We start from the raw sequence: 26753 nt of genomic DNA, 5'->3' as shown, positions 1-26753 counted from the left end.
ATGGTCAACCAGTTCCATTCCTTTATGCCTGTGGCAAGGCAGAAACATCACTGTGGAAGGATGTAGCAGAAGAAAGTTGCTCACCTCAAGGCAGCCAGGAAACAAAGAGAAGGGGATGAGCCTGCAACGAAGGGGACAGGGATCCTCTAAGGTCATGCCTTCACCATCCATTCCCCTCAACTAGGCCTCACTTCCTGTTTTCTTCATCTCCCATAATGCCAAATTATGATCTAATCTATGTGTTAATCCACTGGTGAAATTAAAGTCCTTCTGATCTAATCACTTTCCCAGAGTCCATCAGCAACCAAGTCTTCAACACAATAAGCCTTCTGGGGACATTCTGGATCCTAACTATAACACACAAGCGTGAACACACACACATACACAACATGTGCATGTACACAATCTTGCAATTTACAAAAAAGAATATAAAGTTAAAGAGGACACAAAATTCCTAGAAGCAATCTACTTATTAAACAGATGAATAAAGCTAGTTAAATATCTTGTGGCCTTCGTTCAATTAAGATGAAAGATAGAGGCCACTTGGGAAGTCCTCCCATGTGGGACCAAACAGGTGCTAGAACTAGGAGTCTGATTTGGGGCAGTCTTTCCTGTTTTCCAGTGCACATAGCCTCCACTTAGTCTTATTCACAAAGCGAGGTGGGCTATTCTCATCACCTTTTTATAGCACCGTTTGCACTTCTATTGGGCCATTGGGGAGACAGCAGTAACTGTGTACAAGCATGTGTATATATGTGTGTGCATATGTACACATGTGGGGTGTGTGTGTGTGTGCGTGCATGCATTTATCTGTGTTTTGGAAACTGGGATTTATAAGCAAACTCAGGAATTTCAGCAGGGCCAGGTTTCACTTGGAAAATCCAACAGTCTTTCAACCTTAGAAGCTACATGCATGAAGCAAGAAATAGAAAATGGGGAAAGGAGAAAAGACTACCAGAACTGAGATCAGTACTTATTTCTAGTAAATGATATCCATATATTTCCCCCTACCTGACTGTAGACCCCATCATATCCATGTGTTCTTTCTACCGTGGCTGACTTCATTGGAGGTGCTACCTAATTCACTTACTAATTTATTTCATCATCCTTAATGTGGTTTTAGTCTGGGCACTTCTTAACTAGTTCTGTCAAAGCGCTGCCTTTTCCATGGCACAACACAACTGTGATCAGTACAGTGTGGGCTACGTAGTTCTGACACTAAAGTCCTGTTTTTGACTGGAATTCCTAACTGTCAAAAAATGAGGGATGGAAAGCTTCCATGGTGAGAAGAATGGCACATGAAGAGGTGAGTCATGGGCCATAGCCTGTGAGCAAGGGTGCTTGCGTGGAGTGAAGAACATGAGCTGGAGGGAAAGTAACAGTAAAGAGCAGCATGACTGAGAGGATGCTGAGTGTGGGGTTAGGAAGCAAATGATTAATTCAGTACTGAAAACTAGAAATTTGATCCAATTTCAGAAAAGGATAACAATCTTAATAAAATCCAGATTAAACAAAAACAACATTCAACTGAGATTTGTTGAGGGGAAGAAAGGTGAAGATCACACACTATATGAAGGAATAATTCTAGATTGTCCCGACATGAATAAGGAAATCGTTCAGCAAGACTTCAGATTTATACAGATAAAGGCAACTTTATCAACTCAACTCAAGGCAACTCGAGCTCATAAAAACAAAAGCATTATAAACCTTATTATTTCTATAAAACAGAAAGTTCTAAGGATACAGCTGATAACATCTTTAAATAATAGCCAAGCTGTGGATACTCATCCATGAGATATTCCAAGTGGAAGGATGTCCAAATAAAAACAGATCATTGAAGCTGGTCTTCCTTTATCACTAGAAAATTTATGGAATGTCCATCTCTTGAAGTAGAGCCAAGTGTACTAAAGAAACATGTTATATTTCGTTCAAGAAAATACAAATCCAGGCATCTGATACTCTTACTATGACATGTAGAAAAACATTATTCAAGTGGGACACTTAATGATACAATGTTGAAAGACCTACAAAAATCCAAGATGGGTTGGATAGAACATGTGCTCAATCTTTTTCCTTTGGGGCCTAGATAATGAAGTGAGGAGACTATTAAGGACTTGCCAAAGGCACTAAACTTTTACTCTACAAACAACAATGGAAAGCGAGTCCCTAGAAGTGGTCTAAGAGAAGAAAGTTATTACCAATCAAGCTGTAGAGCAAGAGTTTATAAAGACCACACATTTAAGTACAAGCCTACCAGCAGGTAAGAAGACAGAAAAGAGCTTCTGAGTTCAGCAGGAGGATTCCAATTTGTACCCATTGCTTCTCTGTAGTCACACTGACACAGAATTAAGACTGAAGCCAAAAAAGAACCTTGCATTACTAATGTACCTGGTCAAACAAAAGACTCAATTGTAGTACTTAAAGAAAGAAGGTTAACAATCCAAAGTAGAGGAGTGAAGAAGAGTTACTTACCTGTGCTATATTTTTGTTTAGAAGGTAGACACCATAATCAAACTGCAACTTCTCTCCTCCTTTTGGATATAGTGGGAACCTATGAAAGGTAAAGAAAGATCAGAAGTTTTCCAAAACTGAGTAAATATAATTTACAAGCTATTGACTGAGGCTGAAATTTCTTAAATATAGCATAAACATCTTAGGATTGGACTAAATCACTTACAGTCACTGCGATCTACTAACAACTCTGTAGTAATAGCTAAGTTGGGACAATGTCTGCTTTCATCAAAGGAAAAACTGAACAGGTCATGCAACAAGAGATTAATATATATGGAAGTAACCTACCTACTCCAAGTGGTTGAGACCACTGCTTCCTATTTACAAGTCATAAACTTGCTACCCTACATTAAGGTCTCAAAAGTTTTTTCCTCTAATACTTTGACTCTGACATCTCAACTTCTCTTTAATGGGAGAGGAAGGTTAAAGGGGAAAAATCAGACTGAAAAGAAAAATATAAGACTTCTATTAGTGTAGGCAGTCAGATAAGTGCCAATATCGGGTAAAATTCATTTAAAAATTAACCACATTACAGAATTTGGAGGCACCGCAGCAATTTACTTATGCCACAAAGCTCCCGCACATCACATTACTTCACATTGTGACCTGACTCACTGATGAACAAAGACACAGAACCTGAATCTTCACAGATGAAGAGGTATTTTGGAGAAAAGTCTCCCTCACTATTTCCCTCTTCTCACCCTTCCAAGTGAAGAAGAAAAGGTTAGTGCATACCTGTGTTCTAGTCTTTTTTATTTTCTAATTCTTAAGATCAAATATAAGTATCATCTTAAATATTTCTTTACAAACAGATCAATCACCACTTAGGGTCATGAAGAAAAATCATTTTCCTTAGTTTTGCAACATATAATTATGCTCAAGAATAAAATAATCTTAGCTGGACATGGCAGCACATTCCTGTAATCCCAGCACTCTAGCAGGCTGAGGCAGGAGGATCTGAAGTTTGAGCCCAACTTGGGCAACTTACTGACTTAGCAAGATCGTAGGCTCAATCACCAGTACAAAATAAAATACAATAAAATAGCTGAAGTGAATGGTAGGTGACAATTACTAGATAGTCTTAATTCAATTTTCTTAATGCTTGAGCAAAAGAGGCATTCCCTAAAGCTTGTAGGATAGCATTTTTCAGGGAAAAAATTTTAAAAAGAAACAATTTAACCTTATATTAAATTTACAAGAATTGCTGGCTTTATGGTATCCAAAAGGTAAATCTGGTTGTGCTGTAAAAGTATAGGCACTGGGGAGTGAGCAGGGTCATGAACTAAAAGTTATTAAAGGAAACCAAATGCTTTAGACACCCATCAAGAAGATACAGCTTTGTATTTAATTGAAACAGTAAAACATAAAACTAGGACATGTGTTTGGCGCCAAATTGAGATGAATAAAAATGACAGCAAAGCAAATTTAGAGTAAGCAAAGTGCAACACTAGGTTTTTGCAAAGTGTCTGGGAATCATTCAGACTCATATGGATAGTATGCAAAGAAATCACATATGTGCAAAAATATAACAGAACACTTTAGAAGAATCTACTAGAGTTGCTATACTATAAGCCATCACATATAGACTATCTGAACAGCTCTCCAAACCCAGATGATCTTCATTTTCAAGTTATAAATCCAGAGACTGTTTCATATGTGGAAGGGTAAATTGAGATAAGCATACATTGAAAAGTAAACCTCTACATTCATGAAAACTGGATCTCACAACATTTGACTTTATTATGACTTCACTGGGACTTTTGTTGGAAAGAGCCACATCAAAACAAATCTAAAGAGTGATTAGAGCCAAAGGTTCATATAGAGCAATGTTAAGAAAAGATCAAATATTAGCATTTTATGTTGCTTTCAAATTCTTAATGGGTGACTTCAAGTTGAACATTTTAATAGTTTGTAACTATGACACATTTATCTTGCTTTGCAAAAGTATAAGGATTTAAAGATCTATTAAGCAATCAAGAAAAAAATGGAATTTATTTTAAAGGGTAAAACCTATTACCATCAGGACATAAGATACAAATAAAAGGTGTTTTATTTCAATTATAGATGAAGAATCACATGAGCAAACTGTAGAAAGCTTAGATAAGAATGTGGTCATTCAAATACAGTATAACTAGAAAAATCTCCCTTAGCACTGGACTCAAGCAGGACTCAATAAATGAAAATATTACATTAAGTGGGTGATAAATTATGTATTCCTATTAATATACTCAGTATAACCTATTAATATTAAATGGCCAATATTATTTTTCAAATTAAATTAAGTTTCCAAATTATTTGAAAGCTTCACTGATTGGGCACGGTGAAAAGTCACTGACATAGAAAGCAACAAATAGAGGTGTGTGAAATAATCCAATCTGAGTCTTATTGTTACTGTACTTGACATTTGGTAATAAAGAGGTTGCAGACCACCAACCTTAATTACTGGAACATACCTTTATCTAGCCTACATAATTTTAGGACTGGGAACTGTACAACTGGCTTAAATCTGTTTGAAACCTTTCCTGTTTTGAGTCTATCTCAGCTTGTAATTTTACACTGTGATTATTTGGTTAATATGTGTCTCCCGTTGGCTGGAACAGGACAGGAATAGTTTTATTTTGTTCCTCTTTTGTCTTGCTGGTTGTGTCTAGCACTGTTACAAATAGACACTTGATAAATATTTTTTATGTTAAAAAATAGACTCTGTAAAAGATTTGGAGCTCTTTATACTGCAATTTCAACATGAATGAAAATTATGACATAACTACCAAAAGCTAACGTGATCCCAGACTACATTAACAGAAGCAGAGGAGCTAAACTGAGAAATGTGCTAGTGACAACTACTTTGTAACAGTGTTACTATTATTTAAAAGAAACTGGAGCTGAGCCTTTCCGGAGGCTGTACCACCGCCCCCAGCAACAAGGAGCAGAGCCCCCACAGCCCACTACCTAGGAAGTGAGCCACAGGCACCAACAGCACACCCTCCCTCCCACCCCACTGAAATGAGAAGACACGTAAGCAACTCTCAAAACCAGACTTCCAGATCACCTAAAGCAACCCCAAAGGAAAACGACATGGAACAATCTGATACTTAACCACCTGGACTCCCTGAACTGGCAACAAAAGAGGATCTGAAAAAAATGAAATCAGAAATAATTTCTCAAACAACAGCAGAGATTCTGCCCATAGTGCAAGACATGATTAATAAATCTAGAGAGGACACAGATAGAAAAATAGAGGAGCTGAGGAACATGATGGAATCCCAACATAGGAATATGGAATCCAAAAAACAGATGCAAACAGATTCCAGGAGATTAAAAACTCCACTGAAAGTTTATGCAGCAGAATGAGCCAATGTGAGGACAGAATTTCACATATAGAAGATAAGATTGCAAATACTGACCAGGAAAAGAAAAATTTCTTTAAAAGTGTAAGGGACCGTGAGAAATCAATCCAGAAGCTGCTAGATGATGCAAAGAAGAATAACATAAGACTGATTGGAGTCAATGAAGAAACAAGAGAGAGTGCAGATGACATAAAAAAACTGTTCACAGAAGTGATGGCAGAAAACTTCCCCAGCAGGGGAAAAGAACTTAACATATAGATAAGTGACGCATATAGGACTCCAACTAGTCTTGATCAAAAAAAATCTACACATAGTCATATAATAGTTAGGATTCCAGAAACCCAACAGAAGAACAAAATTCTATAAGCAGTTAGAGAAAAGAAATAAATCACATACAAAGGAAAGCCTATCAGAATCACAGCAGACTTCTCAACACAAACCATCAAGGCAAGAAGAACTTGGACTGACACATTTCAAGCCCTAAAGAAAAACAGCCTCCAACTCAGACTGATGTACCCTGCAAAACTATCTTTCAAAACTGATAGAGAAATAAGGTACTTTCATGACAAAGAGCACCTTAGGAACTTCATGAATACCAAACCAGCACTCCAAAAAATTTCAGACAATATCCTAGGAAAAGACAACGAGGATCACAACCCCAGGAAGCCCAGCAGAATGAATCCATGGGGCATGACAAGAAACTAAATGCAAAGGGGGAGAATCCAACAAAAAGAAAGTCATGACAACGATAAGTCAGTACGTATCAGCACTAACCATCAATGTTAATGGTCTCGATTCACCAATCGAAAGAAATGGACTGGCAGAATGGGTTAAGAAGCAAGATCCAACAATACGCTGAATACAAGAAACACACAATTCAAAAAGGAACTCATAGACTGAAAGTTAAAGGGTGGAAGACAATACGCCACACAACAGGAACCCGAAAAAAAGCAGGAGCAGCTATCTTCTTAGCAGATCAAGTGGATTTCAAACCATCACTGATTAAGAGAGACAAAGAAGGACACTACATCTTTGTAAAGGGAAAAATCCAAGAGGAAGAGATGACAATCATAAATATCTATGTACCAAACACTAGTGCACCCAACTATATAAAACAAACACTAACAGACATGAAAAATCAAATAAGCACTAACACAGTAGGAGTGGGGGACCTCAGTACCCCAGTGTCACAAACAGATCAACTAGACAAAAAACAAGCAACGAAATACTAGAACTCAATCAAACTCTTGAACAAATGAATTTAACAGATGTTTACAGAGTGTTCCACCCCATAAAATCAGAATACTCATTCTTTTCAGCTGCACATGGGTGGTTCTCCAAAAGAGACCACATACTCATTCATAGAACATGTTTAAGTAAGTGCAAAGGAACTGAAGTTATCCCCTGTATATTATCAGACCATAGTGCGATGAAATTGGAGATCAAAAGCAAAAGAAACAAGAATTTCATAAACACATGGAAACTGAACAACACACTTCTGAATAACCAATGGGTCACAGAGGAAATTAAAGAAGAAATCAGACAGCTCCTACAATTACATAACAATGCCAATACAACATATCAGAATCTATGGGACACAATGAAAGCAGCCTTACGCGGGAAATTCATAGCAGTGAATACTCACATGAGGAAAACAGAGCAAGCTCAATTACACAACCTGATGCTGAGCCTCAAGCTTCTAGAAAAAAAGCAGGACAAATCCAAGACTCTTGCAAGGGAAGAAATTATAAAGGTCAAGAGCAGAAATCAATGCAATGGAGACTAAGAGAATGATGCAAAAAATCAATGAAGCAAAGACTTGGTTCTTTGAAAGAATAAACAAAACTGACAAACTCTTAGCCAACCTTATCAAAAAAAAAGGAAAGAAAAGGCCCAAATCCATGCAATTAGGAATGAAAGGGATGAAATGACAACAGACCCAGCAGAAATCCAGAGGATCATCAATACCTACTTTGAGAACTTACATGCCAATAAGTTGGAACACACAGAAGAAATGGACAGATTCCTAGATACATATGATTACCAAAGTTGAATGAAGAAGACCTAAAAATTCGAAACAACCCCATATCAATCAATGAAATTGAAAACGTAATGAAAAATTACCAACTAAGAAAAGCCCTGGTCCTGATGGGTTCACTATTGAATTCTACAAGATATTTAGGGAGGAATTACTGCCACTACTGTTTAAACTCTTCAATGAAATTGAAAGGGAAGTAATACTCCTGAATTCATTCCTAGAAGTAAGCATCACCTTAATCCCCAAAGCACAGAAAAACTCAACTGAAAAACAGAACTATAGGCCAATCTCACTAATGAACACAGATGCAAAAATCCTTAATAAGATACTGGCAAATAGAATGCAGAAGATCATCAAGAAGATCATACACCCTGATCAAGTGGTATTCATCCTAGAGATGTAGGGATGGTTCAACATACGCAAATCAGTAAATATAATACACTATATCAATAGAGCCAAGGACAAAAACCATATGATCATCTCAATAGATACAGAAAAAGCATTCGACAAAATCCAACATGCATTTATGATAAAAACCCTACAAAAATTGGAATAGACAGTCTCTACCTCAATCTGATAAAAGCCACCTATGAAAAACCAATACCCACTATCATACTAAATGGTCAAAAACTGAAATCCTCCACACTAAAATCCTCCACACTAAAATCAGGAACAAGACAAGGATGTCCACTATCACCACTCCTGTTCAATATAGTTTTGGAAACATTAGCCACAGCAATTAGACAAAAGAAAGAAATAAAAGGAATAAAGATAAGAACCGAAGAAGTCAAATTGTCATTATTGCATATGACATGATACTCTATATAGAAGACCCCAAGAACTCTACCAAAAGTCTTCTAGACTTAATAACCAAATTCAGTCAAGTAGCTGGTTACAAGATCAACACACAAAAATCAATAGCTTTCCTCTACACGAACAACAGACTCACTGAGAGAGAAATAGAGTAAAGAATTCCTTTCACAATAGCATCCAAGAAACTGAAATACCTAGGAATCAACCTAACAAAAGAAATCAAAGACCTCTTCTCTGAAAACTATAGCACTCTGCAAAGAGAGATTGAAGAAGATATAAGAAAATGGAAAGACATCTCTTGCTCCTGGGTAGGAAGGATCAGCATAGTGAAAATGGCCATACTTCTAAAACTGCTATATAGATTCAATGCAATCCCAATTGAAATCCCAGCAGCATACTTCACGGACCTTGAGAAAACAATAAAAAAATTCATTTGGAATAAGAGACCTAGAATAACAAAAGCAATTCTAGGCAACACAGACATGGCAGGGGGTGACACAATCCCCAACTTGAAACTATACTACAAAGCTACTGTGATAAAAACATCATGGTACTGGCAAAGAAACAGACCTGAGGACCAGTAGGACAGATGAGAAGATGCAGAAACAACTCCAGACATACTCAGCCACCTCATCTTCGATGAAGGAGCCAAACACCCTCACTGGAGGAAAGATAGCCTCTTTAATAAATGGTGCTGGAAAAATTGAGTTTCAACTTGCCCAAGATTAAAATTAGACCTATATCTCTTGCCATGCACTCAACTAAAATCAAAATGAATTAAAGATCTAAATATTAAAACAGAAACATTGGACCAGCTGGAACAGATTAGGTAGAACTCTTGAAGACATCAGTGTAGGAATAGATTTTATGAACAAAATCTCAATTGCCTGTGAAATAGCACAATCAACTAACAAGTGGGATCTCTTCTACTAAAAAGCTTCTGCACAGCAAGAGAAACCACTAACAATGTGAAGAGACAACCCACAATGTGGGAAAATATTTTCACCTGCTGTTTCTCAGACAAAGGTCTACTATCTAGAATCTATAAGGAACTTAAAAAAATCAGACTTCCCAAATTTAAAGACCCAGTCCAAAAGTGAGCATCTGAAATGAACAGACATTTCTCAGACAAAGAAGTAGAAATAGCAAATAACCATATGAAAAAATGTTCAACATCACTGATCACTCAAGAGATGCAAATGAAAACAATGCTGAGATTCCACCTCACCCCAGAAAGAATGGCTGCTGTCATGAAATCAACCAATAACAAATGCTGGCGGGGCTGTGGGGAAAGAGGAACACTGCTCCACTGCTGGTGGGAGTGTCGACTGGTGCAACCACTGTGGAAATCAGTAAGGAGATACCTCAAAGAACTAGGACTGGGAGTCCCATTTGACCCAGCTATTCCCCTGCTGGGTATCTTCCCCAAAGAATTAAAAGAATTATATCACAGTGATATATGTCCACCCATGTTCATAGCAACACAATTTGTAATAGCTAAAACTTGGAAGCAGCTCAACTGCCCATCAACTGGAGAGTGGATAAAGAAAATGTGGTTTTTAAAAATAAAATGCAGTACTACTCAGCCATAAAAAATGAGAAATTAGAGACATTTATTGCTAAATGGATGCACACTGAGGTGATAGTCTTAAGTGAAATAAATAGGACACACCTGTGTAAATACCGTGTAGTTTCTCTACTGTGAGAAACACAGTGTAAAGAAGGACTAAAAGGTATAATACATAATGTGAAATAGGAAAAGGGGCAAAGGGGAAGGGGAAGTGGGAGGGGTAGGGGAAAGGAAAGAAGGGAATGGAATTAATATGAGAAAATGAAAAAATGGAAACAAAGTCTTTGTAAATAGGGAGGGACGGAGGGGTTGACGGAGCGGCAGGACAATGGGGAAAAAATAACAAGCAATAGAGATTATGTAAAGGCGCAAATTTCCAATGATGAATGTAACTGTACTGTATACCTAAAATGTACCAATAAAATTAATAAAAAAATAAAAGTAAAAGAAACTGACTTGCCTTGGTCACCTACTTATTAAGTGGAAGAGATATGACCTCATTATTAGGATAAAAATCAAGAATAAATGCAGTATTCTTTCTACTGCCTCTGAGTCCTTTAGAGAAGTACACCTAGGATGATTAAGGAAATGGGAGCCAGTTTTGAAAAATGACTGATGGCAACCAGAGGTGTTTAGCCTTAAAGACAGGTGCTTCAGGACAACAAATGAAGGACTTTCAGAGAGAGAGAGAGAGAGAGAGAGAGAGAGAGAGAGAGAGAAGTGAATTCATTTCCATGGTTGCAAGTAGAGAGAATCAGAGTGAATGGCAAGAGTTATAGAAAGATTGATTTGACTGAAGAGGTTCTCAAAATCCCCAAAATCTTGAGTAGAGAGTCAGTCAGAGATAGGTAACTAATAAACAATGGAGAGGAAGGTGAACAGTGGCCTCCCAAAATATACAACCATATCCCATTCCCCAGAAACCCGTGAATGTGACTTTATTTGGAAAAAGGGTCTAAAATATTAAAGGATCCTAGGATGAGATCATCTTTGATTATCTGAGTGGGCCCAGAATGCAGTAAGTGTCATTATAAGGGATATATAGGGCAGAGGCAGACAGGAGAAAAGGACCTGTGAAGCCAGAAGTTGAGATCTGCTCTGTAACCAGCTTCAGAATACGGCATAAACATGAGCTAATTTCTCTGAAGTAAGACTTCCTATCATTTCACTTCCAACCCTGCTTCCTAATCTGTTGTTTTAAATTTCAACTCCTCTGTCTAGTTTTCAAAGCTTCATTGTTTGACCTACCTGCCCAATTTATCAGCCATCTGTTGCTCAAATGGATTCCTCATAATGTCATGATCAAAAGAACTCCATTTCTTTTTTTCTGCCTTTGCTCACTTACTGGAGATGCCCATCGCTCTTTTCTTTCTATCTAAATGCTACGTCATCCTTTATAAATTCTAGTTCAAGTCAACATATGACTTGTAAAATCCTCCTTCGCTACTCCAGGCCTCATTAATTCTCCCTGACCTTCCTGTTACCTACTTAATGGTAGAGATTGGTTGCTAGCTGATTCCATATTTGCTCATTCAATATTCCAGTGGTGGAGCACTGATTTGCCTACACTTCACAACCCATGTGTGCACAATTCCTGTTCTGGCTGTTTCATGCTTTATTTGGGGGGTTATATCACATTTAAAGAAGTAATCAAAATAAAACTGAATTATCAGCCAAAGAATACAAAACTCACTTTTAAAGACATTTTCCAAAAAATGTCAAAGTCATTTTGGATTCCAAAAGATATTCTCAAAAAAAAAAAATCCCTATAAAACAACTACTGTATATTAAATTGTAAGTCAGTTCCGGTTGACTTCATAACTGTTTGAGATGGCCTATCAGGAGCAACCAGTTCTCGGTTGGCTTTGTTAAATAATAAAACAACACGGACTCCAATGAAGAAGTTTAAAAAGTGAACCAACCAGCCAACCTTCTCATTCAATCCTCCAGTACAAAATAAAATATAAAAAAAAAAACTGGACAGGTAAAATGCCACCGGCACATCTCTACTCTTTCCCCCCTGAGGAAGAGAACTAATCAGAGATCAGTTACTAAACTGATCTGTACTAAACTGAAGATCCATACTAAATTATTTGGCTTCAAGAGAAGCATAAAGAACCTGACTAAAAAACAGAAACAAAAACAAAACACTAAACAAAAATCAAAACAAACTGTTATACTTTGTCAAGACTAAAGAAAAAAACTCTCATATTTCCTCCTAAGCTGTAATAATATCACTGAAGTTTTAATCTTACTTCATTGCATGGTGATAATAATACAATGAAACTCCAAGGCAGATCACAGGTACATAAGATGGGGAAGGCTGGCTTCTCACTGAGGACCGTGACAGTATCTGAGCACCTGTTTCTGTGTCAAAAATTTATTGACCAGGCAAAAATGTACTCTTTACAAAATAAGCCATTTAAAAAGAACATTTTCATTTTCATTTGCCATTTGCTATTCTAACTGCATTCAAATTTATTTTCAAATTTCACTTCTTTGAATTAAAAATTGTACTATAAAGATCACTTAACATTCCACCATTAAGTGCTATCTCAATCTAGGCATGATAATCAATTTAAAGTAGCAGAGAAAGTAATAGATATCCATTGGTCTGGGCTAAAGTTACAATCTGTGAAGAGTCCAATTAACAAAGGACACTTTTTTCACTGTTTCCTAGAGCCAAAACTATCTTTGAAAAATCAAATTGGATCATGGCACCTATTATCTTGCTTACAACATCAAAAGATTTTCCACTGCATTTGGAATAAAACTTAACCTTCACAAAGTAGCTTACAGGGCCCTACACAGTCTAATTCACTGGTACCTCTGGCTCTACACCTCTAATCATTCTCTGCATTCACTAGGCTCAAGTCATGCTGGCTTTTTTTTTTCTGTTTCCTGAACATGTCAAGTTTGTTCCCTTTTGAACTTGACATTCCTTGTTTTTCAGTGTTTTCTTGTTAGATCTTCATAGAGGTGACACCCTCTTGCCATTGGGGCCACTGATTAAAGCTGCTATTAGGCAGACTACTCAATTTAAACGTTCCTTGGACACAGCACAATGTACGGATTAGACTAAGAATGGCTAAATGTCCTGAGCAATTTTAGCATTACACAAAAAAGAGATAACTAGACATGATGTGCTTCCAGATGTGATACAATAAGAAGCATCAGTAATGCCCATGAGATTATGATCACTGAAAGAGAAACATGTTAAATGATAATAATATACTGTAATCAACAATATTCAAAATGTGGGCAACTCTCCAGGGGAACTATAAATTTACTATATTCACAAGAAAAAAAAGTAAGAAAAAATAATTGAAGAAAAACTTCATATTAAAGGAGATTTAAGATGAGAAGCAACAACCAAATTCGTACATGTTTTGGTGGGAATGTAAAACGTATCCATACTTATAAAATGAACATACACTTACCATACAATGTAGCAATTCTAAAGAATGAAGCCCAAAATGACAACATTTGCACACAAAATTATAAAAAAAAGTTTATAGCAGCTTTGAAATGGTACAAAGAAAACAATTACAGTATCCATCACTAGACTAGATAAACTGGCATTTTCATAGAGCGGAATACTACTCAATAAAAGGAAATGAGCTACTGATAAAACACAACACTGTGGAGGAACCTTTGTTTCAAACATGCCAAGTGACAGAAAAAATCTTACATAGAAGTGTTCTACTGCAATGTTTCCATCATGTGAAGTTCTAGAGCTGGTTAAAACTGGCGTATGGTTGAATAATAATTGCATAGGTGATGGGAGAGAAAATAACAGACCTTTAGTCTCTATCACATCATCTGTTTCTTACCAGAATGTTAACTCCGAGAAGACATAATAGATTTTTATCTGCATTGTAAATGGTTGTATTTGCAGTATTTAAAACACTGTCTGCTATAGTACAAAAATTTAATAATGTTGTTGAATACATGAAAGCATTGAAAGCTATTTATATCATCAATTATTTCTCTCACTATATCATAGTCTTTCCCCAAATATATTTCTAATTATGTGCTGTATATCTTCTCTTAAGAGCCCCATAAACATTTCAAAATTAAGAGTATTATCTTATCCTTTAAATCTGCCATGCAAACACTAGTCAAAGAGAGCTGGGGTGGCTATACAGTTGGACCTCAGTTCATGAACTTGATTCTTTCCATGATTCTGGTCGCAAACAGTTGGATGAGAACCAAATCAAATTCAATGATTAGGTTCAATATTGACCTTATGGGGAAATTTGATTCAGACTTGTCCAGTTTGGTTTGTGACAGAACTGTGGAGAGAATTGAGTTTGTGAATGGAGGTGTACTAATATCAGATCTAGCTTTTCTAATTCCATCTATGTATATGTTCACGTTAGAAATTTTTGTCAAGAACAACTCATTCTCTGTTCTTATTTGGCTAGTTTTTCATCATCCTTAAAGAATCCACCCTTAAAGGCTTCTACCCCAGAAAGCCTTCTCTGATATCCCTCCCTATTTTCTAAGGCCTGGGGTAAGGGCTTTTCTTTTGGGTTCCTGTAGTATTTGTTAATACTGTTACTCCCATACCTTATAATGAAAGAATAGCCTGTTAACATGTCTACCATAAATCTCAAACACTTTCCGAATAGGAATAGTACTCTTGCAGGACCTGGCATATACCTTCTTAATTTAATTTTTGCTAAAATGAATGGAATCATCTTTGATAATTATCTTTCACATCTAACTGATCAGCAAATTCTACTTACAAATTAAGTTAAAAACACTGGCCAGGAACTGCTAAGTAGAGAGATGGGTATAAATGACCAGAGAGAGAGATGAGATTAAACACAGGCAGCTTCCTAGAGGTGAAAAATTTTACTTTATTTTGACAAGGCCTTGCTATGTGGTGCCAGTCTCCCTTGAACTCACTCTGTAGCCCAGGCTGGTCTTAAACTGGCAGTGATTCTCCTGCCTCAGTCTCCCAAGTGCTGGGATTATAGGTGTGTACCACCATGCCCAGCTGTGAAAAATTTTTAATAAATTAGTTATGAAAAAAAAGGCAGAAACTGGAAAAAGATAAAAGAGTATATGGAATTATAATGCATTTATTCAATCAACAAATAATTTACCTTCTTTGTACCAGAGACTCTGACAAATCAACTGAGCAAATATCTTTCTTTTTTATTCACTTGTCACCAAATATTTACTGCATACTCAACTTTGTGGTAGGCATATTGTGAGTACTGAGCATACACAGTGAACAAAAAAAAAAATTCCAGTTCTCATAAGGCTTGTATTTCAGAGAGATCGGTCACATTCAGAGAATGAGAGAAAAATGACCATCAAGAGAAGGTTGATAAGAAGGTGATATCTGAATAAAAACCTGAAGGATGTGAGAGAGAAAGTACAGATGCTATTTGGAAAAGAATGTTCCCAGCAGGGGAAACAGGAAGCATAAAGGCCCCAAAACAGGAATGCCTGAGACATTCATGTTTGAGGAACTCTGCAAAGGTCAGGATGGCTGGAGCAGAGTTAGAATAAAGAAGTAAGAGATTAAGCCAGCAAGATAATGGGTCCAAATTATGCAGGGTCTTCTAAGTCACAATGAGGGACTTCACAGTTTTTATTCTAAATTGAAGAGGAAGCACTGGATGGTTTTGAAAAGAGTAGGACACAAATGACTATTTTCCTATTTTAAAGACAGAGCCAGCATGATTTGCTGAAAGGTCTTCTATGAGGTATGAGAAGCAGAGGAATCAAGGGTGACTTCAAAGTTTTAAGCCTCAGCAACTGCCAGAACAAAGTTAACATCTTATGAAAGTACAGGTAATATTAAAACAGACAGCTAGAGGCTGGGGTAAGAAATAGAGTTTGAGGGGCTCAGTGCTATAGGATAAGGCTGGAGAGGTCACTGGAACCAGACTCAGGGTTTTATAAACTTCAAGAAATCTAGAGTATATCCGTTAAAATAATTTGAGGATTATAAAAGGTTTTTAAAGCATGGGTGTAATGGGATTGGGACTTACATATTTTAAAGACCATGCTGGCTACTATGTGGTTACAAACATTTACTAATAAAAAATAATAACTGGGGGAACAAACACCTGGTTTGGAATCTGTTGCCATGGTTCAGGATAAAAGTTTGGACAGTTTTTATTTGGGTTCCAAGAGGCAGAAAAAAGATATGCAAATACATTTGAGCTATCACTTTGGGGGATATCTGAAAAGTCTCTGTGATGGATTAGTTATTATAATGGTAAAGAAGAAGGAGTGGAAGACGACCCTCTGGTTTAATCCTCTAGAAAATATTTATTATATATAAATAAAGTTGGGAGAAAAATTTGGGGTGAAAATATCAATTAAGGAATTACAGACATATAGATGGACATTGAAGCTGTAGGTAGAATGAAACAGCCTAAAGAAATCATATACAAAGGCACTGCTTCAGAGCCTTGCAAATATCAGCAAAGGATGGGGAAATGAAAGGAAGCCAGAAAATGACTAGTTGACAGATATGAGGAAAACCAAGAAGTATCTCATTAGAAAAGTTGAGATTTTTAAAGTGTTAATATAAGAAAGATATCAATAGTCAAATGCTGCTGACAGGCTACCAAAATAGAGGTTAATACGTGTATTAATTTTATGAGTTCATTGGTAAGTAGCTTTGGCAATCTGGTAAAATGAATTTAGGTCAAATAATGGGAGCCAGGCATGGTGGTGCAAATCTTTAATCCCAGCTACTCAGGAGGCTGAGGCTGGGGGATTCCAAGTTTGAGGGCAGTCTGGGTCAACTTCGCAAGATCTTGTCAAAAAATAAAAAAGGCTGGGGATGTAGCTCAATAGCAGAGCACCTCTGGGTTCAATCCCGAATACTGGAAAAAAAAAAATCAAGTAGTGGGGACTAAGGCATGAGCTGGTATGAGCTCAGGAGGGATGAGATATGAAAAAATGAAGATAATGAGCTTGGCACAAACAGAGCAGAATATGGCAACTGGAGAGAGATGGTGAAGCACAGAAGAAAGAATGTTGTGAGGTGAGAGGGGACAGGCTCTTTATTCCATAGGTGAGACTACAGAAGAAGGTCTGTCCTAGAAGGCAGATGGGACAACTCTTTCATAACAAGAGGGATTACAAAATCACTATGGATGCAGATGATTCATTAAACAAAATTTCAATGAACTTATATGTGTGCCAACTACAATGCTAGGTGGCAGAGACACAAGAGTGGGCAAACACGGACATTGTGTTTGGAGTCCAGTGAAGCAGACAGGCTTTGCTCATATAATCCCACTCACAAATGTTTCATTTATAAATGGTGTGCCTGAAGGAAAGCACACCATTTCAGAAGAGAATCAGGGAGGACTTCTGAGACAAAGTGACTTTAGCTGAGATCTCAAAGATAGGTAGAAGTGCTCACTTCAGTAGCACATATACAAAAAAAAAAAAAAGAAAGAAAAAAAGATGGGTAGGAGCTAATAGAAGGAATATTCCCATTAGAGGAAGCACCATGATATGAGTCCTCTTGGCAGAAGAAAGAATGCTGCTTCAAAGAATGGAAAGGACAGTGTAATTAGATTGAGAGGAGGAGTGGCAAGGGATGGGGCAGATGAAGAGATGGGCAGATTATGGTCTCGGTCACAACACAGCATGGTCTAATCTTTATCCTAATACCAGGGAGGAACAAAAGTCATAATAGGAGACTAAGAAAAAGAGTAATGCTTTTTCCTCTTCTTTTGGAGTAAGAAAAGAAAAGAAAATCTATAATGAAGGATCACATGTGGCAAACAGAATAAATAGCTAGTAAGATGTCAATACAAAATTTTTAAAGAAATTATGTGCTAGCTGTGTTGGTATACACCTGTAATCCCAGCTACTCAGGAGATTGAGGCAGGAGGAATGAAATTTTTAGGCCAACATGGGCAACTGAGTTAGAACCTATTTCAAAAACTGCTGGGGATGTAGCTCAGTGCTAAGGTCCTGGTTCAATCCTCAGCACACACACACACACACACACACACACACACACACACACACACAAATGGACAAGGGAGGCAGAAGTAATCACATAATGAAAAGATTGTATCAGAATACTCTGTCAATATTAAATATAATTATTTTAGACAAGGCTGTACTAAAAATAGAAGGAAATTTTAGGGAAATCAAATTTCCAGATAACTTTGGTAAGAGGGCTAAAAATAAAAAGAATCACCATTTTAAGAACTTAATAAGTTGTAGCATTGTGGAAACTGTTATAGAACTCAGTCTCAATTTACTTACAGAAACCTCAGTATCAAGTTTTTCCACACCTTTTTTGCAACTGTTGAAAAACAGGAGATAGGCAAATTTCAGTGGACAGAAAGCACAACTGAAGGATGGAAACTATGTCTTTTTAATAGTCAATTTTGTAAAATAAAAATCCTGCCAGGTAAATCAAAATCACATTTCACAACATTAACAGCCATTCTGTGTTTGCCTGAGTTTAACAGCACCTGTTTCCCACAAAATCTATAAATGTTAAATATTTAAAACCTACAATTAAGCATGCAAGGTACATAAATACTTGGTAATGCCACAAGATATTTCCATGTGGAACATAAATTTGGAAGAAAAACTATTCACCACTTTGAATTTCTAGACAATCCATCAAAATGTGTGCATATAATAGAGATTTGTCTAAATATATCAGTATGCCTAACGGCATATTCTCTATAAACCACTTCCTTCTACAATGTTGGGAACATAATAGATGGTTAATCCTTTATGTATCAAAATTATTTACTTAATACCTGCTTTAGGGGAGAGGAGGAGAAAAGCAGAAGGCAGGTGTTGGTATAATAATTAAGGCTTTGAAGTTAGAGAGACTCAGAGCCCAGCTTAGTTATTTACTTGGGTGTGAACTAGGACATGCTACTCTGAACTTGTTTCCCAAACTTTACAATGGGTTCAATACACCACTCTTTCAGGATTGCTGTGAGACTTAGGGAGGAGGAGGAGAAAAAGGAGGAGGAGTAGGGTCAGAGGAAGGGAGGAGGAGGTCGCAGAGGAGAGAGGAGGGAGGAGGGAGGAGGGGGAAGGGAGGGAAGAGGAGGGGAGGAGGAATAATCTAGACCAGTACAGTTACTAGGATACAAGAGGCATTCAATTATTAATTTTCATAAGGGTATGCTTTATTTCCCTACCATTCCTATGTGTAAGTGTCTCAAGGAAAGAAACTTACTTTATTCATTTTGTTACCTCTTGAAATCATGAAACACTTTTTTGCATATGGCACTTTTTACCCTGTACTTTAGTTGTTCATACAAATGTTTTTTGCCCTCAATGAAAATGCAATCACCTGAGGACATAAGTGCTAGGCTCAGGTTCTTTTTTTTTCTGAGACAGGGTCTGACTATGTAGTTCAGGCTGGCCTTGAACTCACTAGGTAGCCCAGGCTGGCCTTGAATTTGTGTGGATTCTCCTGTCTCAGCCTCCCCAGTGCTGGGACTACAGGCATGTGCCACCACACCCAGCCTTAAACTCAGGTTCTTATTCAAAGTGGGTACTGGACAACATATTCAAATTAATGATTCATTAAATGACAAAGTGACTATATAACCCCATGAACTTAAAAAAAAAATCAATTAGAATGAGTTTCAGATTCAGAAATATTTTCATCATTTTTTCTGGTTTTAGTAAACCTATAAACCAACTCTATTTTTTAGAAAGTGCTTTGGGTTCAACTCACAAGAAAATTCTTTAGTGGGGAGAAAAGCCCAATTTTCAGAATGGCATTTGCTATGGATTAATAGGAGGCAGACCCCTGTATCACTAGAGCAAAGCCAGTCAGCACCACCAAAATAACAACAATGTAGATGCTGGGTGGCATTCAGGAAACAGACATTATGCATCAGGGACTGCACTGGTACAGATAAGTACAAGTACATTATCTACACAATCCTAGCAACTGTCCTGTGGTCATTCTTCCTGAAGTACCCAAAGTCACAGTCCTTCCTCAAAGGGCAAGCAATCCCACTCCACTCCACCTCACTCCTGCCCCAAGTTTGAATTAGTTATTTCTCCCTGTGTGCGCTGGGAGACCCTGTAAAATACCTAATCCATCACCTTTCACACTCTACTGTAGTTACTTGTCTATTTCTTTGAATGTTCCACAGAAACATAAACTAAGAGCCTACATCTTATCAATACTGTGTCCCAGTTCCTCAAGCACCATGCCTGGAACATACTTACTTGCAAAATGAAGAGAAGATAAAATACGTGAATAAAGTGGTGGAACTAGAATTACAACCCAGGTATGACTCCTAAACTTCTAGCTTTTTAATCCTCAATTGCTATTATTTTGTAAATTTTACTTCACTGAAGATTTCTACAAACAAATGTGGGTTTCTTTTCCCCACAAATCAGATGTTCAAACACTGAATTATGACCAAATAAATCAACTGATGTGATAAGCTGGCACTGTGAAAAATCACCAAATCTAGCTTTTATGACAACATTTTCAATTTAAAGCTAAGTCAGAAAGGCAGAGATTGTCAACACCAATAATTGTAGGCCTCATTAAAGTCCAAAATGAAACTTCTAAAGTCCTAGTAACAATATTAAATACATTATTACTTTTGGGACTGACATAAATAAAAGTGAATAAAAGATTTGGAAATAAATCCACTTAATTCCACTAAATCAAGTTTTCAATAACTATGTGCATAAATCTGTTAACTACTTAAGCTTTAAAGGCTAATTTTAGACCATGTATCATAAAACTAAAAAACTTACACCTGTTTTCTGGATGTCAAAGCTCAAAATTATATACATAAATTGGCTAAAGTCAATTTTCCAAGTGAATATACTGAGAATCCATATATTCAAAAGGAATTTGAGAAAGACATATTTCAATTATGAAAAAAAGAATCACCTCAACTCATCATCATACCCAATTCAGAGTACAAAAGGACAATGTAGAAGCTTCTAAGTCATTCTGTTAGGTATGGACTTCATAGGAGAAGGAAACTCCAAGGATCATTGATCTGACAGCCACCAATGTAAACATCTAGGTTGTCATAATCAATCTGCTTTAATTAGCAGCAAGTGTTCCCCATTTCTGACCAGTCATTTGGAGCTGACCTCTGACAAGTACTTACAAGTCATTGAAATCTCATTTTATTTTATAGCCTCATATTTGTTATTGGGCTAATCTTTACCTGTTCTACATCACACAACAGCTCAAATATTTGAATGGCCCAGCAATAAATTTCCATGGTTCCCCTGGGTCAGTCAGATGTTAGCTGTTAAGTAAAGCTAAAAGGATCTATGCTTCATAAATTTCCTTCAGGGTCCACATTTACTCTTACAGGCTAGGCTTTCAAGCCCAAATGTCTTTATAGCTATGTGCAGTGATTTATTAACTCCTCCTTGTTTTTATCCAAAAGATCAATCACATATGTATCAATAAGCCGGTGTGCTGGTGACTGCTTTTTATTGTACATATAACCACCTGCCTTTAATACAAACTTCAGTCTAAGCTTTTGTAAGCGCTTGCTGGATTTTAACAACCTTCACCTGTTTCTAATTTGGTATAAAACATATGGTTTAGTTCTGCTATTTAGTTCTAAGCCAGTCTTTCCTCTTTTGGACCCAACAATATAAAAGAAAACAAATCCAGGGCACAAGATCCTAAATTTGGAGGACGTTATATAGATACATATGCATATACAAACACACAAACCCCACACTTATTTGTACAATTACTTCTGAAAAGCATTTTTCCACAAATAACAAAGAAATAAATATTTTACCATGACGAAATTATTACATTTCTTTGAAAAAAATTAGGTGTCCTATATTACTCTCGAGGGTTCTAAAAATTATGTTTAAACTGTGAAAATGACTGTTTAATCTTAGTACCTCAAAAAAGATAACAGCACTATCTAGCTGCCTGTGAGTTCAAGGAAGAGAATTCCTACATTTCTGTTCAGGAATTTACATTTGGCCAGGCAAAACCCAAGATTTTCTTTTCCTTTCCCTTGTCCTCCTCTAAATTAGACCAAGTTTAAGAGGCAGGGAGCCAGCAGAGAGAGAACAACAATCTAACTCAGCATGGTAAAGTCAATACGAAAATTAAGAATGTCTGGGTGCTAGGGCAGCAGGAGTAAATCCTCAGGAAAAAGTGACTAATAGAAATGTCTAGCAGAGGCAGAGAAGGCAGCCCAGACTCCTACAGCTCTCCCAGACTTCTTTCCTGCACATGTCTCCTCCTCTAGTCACACAGGGGTGGGGGCGGGGAGGGCCTGACAGCCCCGGCCACAGCTGGCACTGAATCTCCTATTCAAATTCTCTCATCCAGAGGCCCACTGCAAATATTCTATCCTTCTGGAGGCTTCCCCTAGTCCCTAATCAGAAGGGAGAATAGGAGTTATCAGAATTTACCCATCATTTGGAAGCATGTACTCACATTAAGCTTTGTTTTACAATCACACATTTACATGTCTGTCTTGTGCAATGATCTAACTTACCAGGTATTAAATCAATATTCACTGAATTGTATTAAATTGGATTATAATGAATATGAATGAAGTCATAAAGACCACACTTAAAAATCAGTGTTGATATTTATTGAAATAATACATGCATGTGGATTTAAAAGTCAAACTGTTCTACAAGCCTGATTGTAAAAATAATAGTTTACAAATTTATTAGCTAAAATATCTTAGCTCTCCATCAAGTCTTAGACCCCAGGACTAATCATTTTCAATAATTTAAGCTACTTTTTCCTGGTATTTACCCTAAATGTTTCTAATTAATATCCTTATAGACCTGTTTCTTGATTCCATGGTTTTAAAAAATGACCAATCTACTGGGGAAGATGAGGATTTAAGTTTTTCACACATCACTTCCCTGCCTCTTCCCCACATACCCACATTTCCTTTTCCTCTTCTCCTCTCAGTAGTGTCAACACCATAATTTTTGGTAAATCAACATGCAACATTAGAGTATTAGAATCATGTAATTTTTATTTTGAGTTGTGCCATATAATGTATATTTTATCTTTTAAACTTGGTTTTCCTGAAGTTAACAACCATGTTGTTTTTTCACTTGCTAAAATGAACTTTCAGACTTTCTGAAAGCAATGAAAAATCTCTCAATGGATTCCTCTTTCTTGGAGTTCTTTATCCTCTTGTTCTACAGGCAGCCAAGGAGCTGATATCCAATCTCCCTTCACCCTGAGATTCCTTTGCTGCTCTGCCGTGTCAGATCCCTTCTTTTCCTTGAATGATATTTTCCTCTTCTTTGGCTTAAGCTCTTGTGTTAACAGAGCACATCTTCAGGAGCTTCCCAGGAAAAGTATATAGGGAAATTTTTCTTTTTTAGGGCTTTCATACCCTTATATTTGATTTATGATTTGATAGATATATAAATCTAGTTTATAGAAATAATTTCCCTGCAGAACATTTGAAGGGATTATTCCATTGCTTTCTAGCTTTCAGTATTGCCTTGAGTAGTCAGGTGTTATGACTCCTATTTTTTTGTGTATTATTTCTCCCCTCTGTAAGCTTTTAGAGTCCTTACTTCACTTCCTGAATTCAACAATTGCACTGTAATGTGAAATTTTAGCCAGTCTTGCTTTTTTTTTTCCTCCCTTCTGTTCTTAGGATTGAACTTATGTTCTTGGGCATACTAGACAAGCACTCTGGCATTGAGCTACACATTCAGCCTGTAGTGTTTCTTTTCTGCACGCACTGATATATGTTGGATCATCAGACATTTGAGGAATGCCTCTAGTTTCTCCTTCTCACTTTCTTTCCTCTTCTCTCTCTCTCTCTCTCTCTCTGACAGGGTCTTGGTCAACTGCCTATGTTGGCCTCAGAACTTGAGATAGTCCTGCCTCAGCCTCCCAAGTGCTGGGATTATAGGCATATGACACCATGCCTAACTCTTTCCTATTTTTGATCTTTGCTTTTTTTTTCTTTCCTTTCTAGATTGTCTCAACTTTATCTTCCAGCATTTGGTGAATTATTTAATTCCATCATTTAAAATTTCTAAGCTTTGACTTTTTTAATGTATACTCATTTTTATACAATCTTGTTTTTGTTCTTGAATATAGTACTCTCCTGTGTTTCCTTAAAGGTATTATTAATGGTCTTTTAAAATTAAGTTTGGTTTTTAATCTATGTCTATATTCTTTCTTTCCTCTCCAACATGTTTAAAAGTTTATTTGGTTGGCTTCTGTATTTCATGTGAGAGGCCTCAAATGTCTGGTGATTCCTTGGTTGACATTTATTTTTCTGCAGTGCTGGGACTAAACCCAAGGCTCACACATTCTAGCCAAGTGCTCTTTCACTGAGCTACTTTATTTTTATTTTAGTTTTTAAATTTGTTTTCATTTTGAGACAGGGTCTCACTATGTTGCTCAGGCTGTCCTCAAACTTCCAGTTCTGCTTCAGCCTCCAGAGTAGCAGTGGTTATAGGCATGCACCATCATCCCTGGTGTAATCACTCATTTTTTAAAGTGAAGCACTACAAATGACTGAAAACTTCATGAATGGGATTGGTCAAAAGACAGGTTTCATTCTGGGGTGATCAGCTGAGGCCTGGCAGTTTGGTTTGGGGATGTCTAACCGAAAGAAACTATAGGTATTTTTATTTTTTTCTTGCATCAATTTCCCATGCCCTTGGGTAGATATTCACTGAATTCACCTTTTTTTTTTTTTTAGCATGGTGCCTCTGCCCTCAGTTATGATACTGTCCCTGTATCCAAGGTTAGTCTGGTTTGATTTCTCAAGAGTAAATTTCAAGTCTTCTGCTGGTGTAGGGAGAGGTAGCTACATGATAGAGGGGTTATCAGATGTACTAACTTATAACAGATTTCCAGGCATACATGTCTCATCTTCAAAGACACCTGCCCTCCAATTCTGAGCTTTCTGCAGCTTGAACCAGCTTGTTTCTCAGCTCTCCCTCTTGCAGATTCTGAGACTGTCATTTTTGTAGTCTGCTAAGTCAGGAACTATTCTTCTACCTGTTTTCCAGTTTGTCCAGTCTTCACAATTCAGTTGACATCTCTTCTCTCCAGAGTTTGGTTCTCCTGTTTCTTTTGTCACTGTGGGGTTTATGCTTTCTAAATTTTAATCCTGTACTGTTATTTTAATGGCATTTATGTGAAGAAAAGGGCACATTTGTTCAGTCAGAAGTTCAAAGTTCATTATGAATGATTAAAATGGCAGCTTCCCTTGCTTGCTTCCGTGTCAGGCTTGGTGTGCTGTATTTTACATGTACCACTTAATTCTTACAACCCTGTGGCAGAGACTGCTGATTCCTCCCCAATACCCATTCTCCTCCTCTTTTGTACTTAACAGAACCCCTGAAATTTAGTAGGCCAGCCAGAGAAGAATACTTTCCTCAACCTTTTACGGAGGTCCTCAGGAGAGGGAGGGGCACCCATTTCATTCTTAAATCAGAGAATACTGACCTACCCATCTCCCTTCTGGCTGTATAATGACTGACCCAGCAACCACCCTGGTCCAGTGAGCTGGTGGAACAGAGACCTCGCAGCAGCCTGGACTTTCTGAAGTATTTATGGAACTGCCATTCTAGCCCTTGATTACTGATCCTTGGATTTTTATGCTTGATGATAAATTCTATCTGTTTAAGTCATTGTTAATTTGAAGTTTCCAATACACACAAATTCCAAACTTATGTTATTTCCCCATATTCAAGCGTGTAGAAGCGATTTTGCAAGGTTAAGGTGAAAAGGGAGAGCTGAGATTCTAACTTGGATTTTACACCAAAGTCTATACTTTAACCATAGGCTTTTTTCATATCATTGTAATCTGGAACCAGTTACATACATAATAATTTGAGGCCTGAGCATCATCATCATCTGAAGAAAGAACAATGTAAATTTAGGAGTCAGTTTTGCTCATTTTTCTACCAGAAGTAAGAATTTGTATGAATTTTACTTGTATTTGTTGTATGAGTTTAGCCAAATGATGGAAAAATGTTTATAAGTTTTCTCACCAAATCTGGATATAATGTTGGAAGTCATCTAATTTAAAATGTAGACTTTGGGCTGACATACAAGAGGGTGTCCTCTAGAAATGTAACTTTCTATTAAAGACTTGTACCCATATATGAAGGTGTTCCTTGTGAATGTACACAGTGATTTCAAATGTAAGCCCCAAATGGAGTGTAAAGGGTAACTTGCACATGGGAAGACTCTAGGACTTATTAAATCATTACAAACAGGGATTTAGCTCAGTGGTTCTGCCACCTGCTCTGCAAGCGCAAGGACCCAATTTCAATCCCCGGTACCAAAAAAAAAAAAAAAAATCATTACAAATAAACTGGTTCTTGATTCATTTGCTGAGAAATATTTCTCATTACTTCTCAACTTAAAATAATTACTCTTTTTTTTTGGTTTTTTGAGACAGGGTTTTACTAGGTAGTCCAGGTTTGCCTTGAGCTCCTGGCAATCCTCCTGCCTCAGCCTCTTGAGTGCTGA

General features: G+C 37.1%; 1 protein-coding gene across 9 annotated transcripts in view; it reads right to left on the bottom strand.

Moving 5' to 3' along the window:
* The window catches only part of Uvrag (UV radiation resistance associated), a 360643-nt gene that overhangs the window by 69017 nt on the left and 264873 nt on the right, over nucleotides 1-26753 (bottom strand). For 6 of the 9 annotated variants that reach the window (XM_087211958.1, XM_087211956.1, XM_087211957.1 and 3 more), the window contains 2 exons: nucleotides 18542-18581; nucleotides 2473-2551 (listed from right to left, as the gene is read on the bottom strand). In XM_087211958.1, the coding sequence (XP_087068084.1) occupies nucleotides 2473-2551; nucleotides 18542-18581 (119 nt within the window). The remainder of the gene's footprint in view (nucleotides 1-2472; nucleotides 2552-18541; nucleotides 18582-26753) is intronic. The other 3 variants (XM_087211960.1, XM_087211959.1, XM_087211963.1) reach the window with 1 other exon arrangement.

This window comes from Heterocephalus glaber, unplaced genomic scaffold (assembly GCF_053883595.1).
Source record: "Heterocephalus glaber isolate CG9 unplaced genomic scaffold, H.glaber_assembly_v1.0 deba00001428, whole genome shotgun sequence".
NCBI lineage: Eukaryota > Metazoa > Chordata > Mammalia > Rodentia > Bathyergidae > Heterocephalus > Heterocephalus glaber.
Note: the sequence above shows the minus strand (reverse complement) of the source record. Positions and strands in the feature narration are given on the sequence as shown.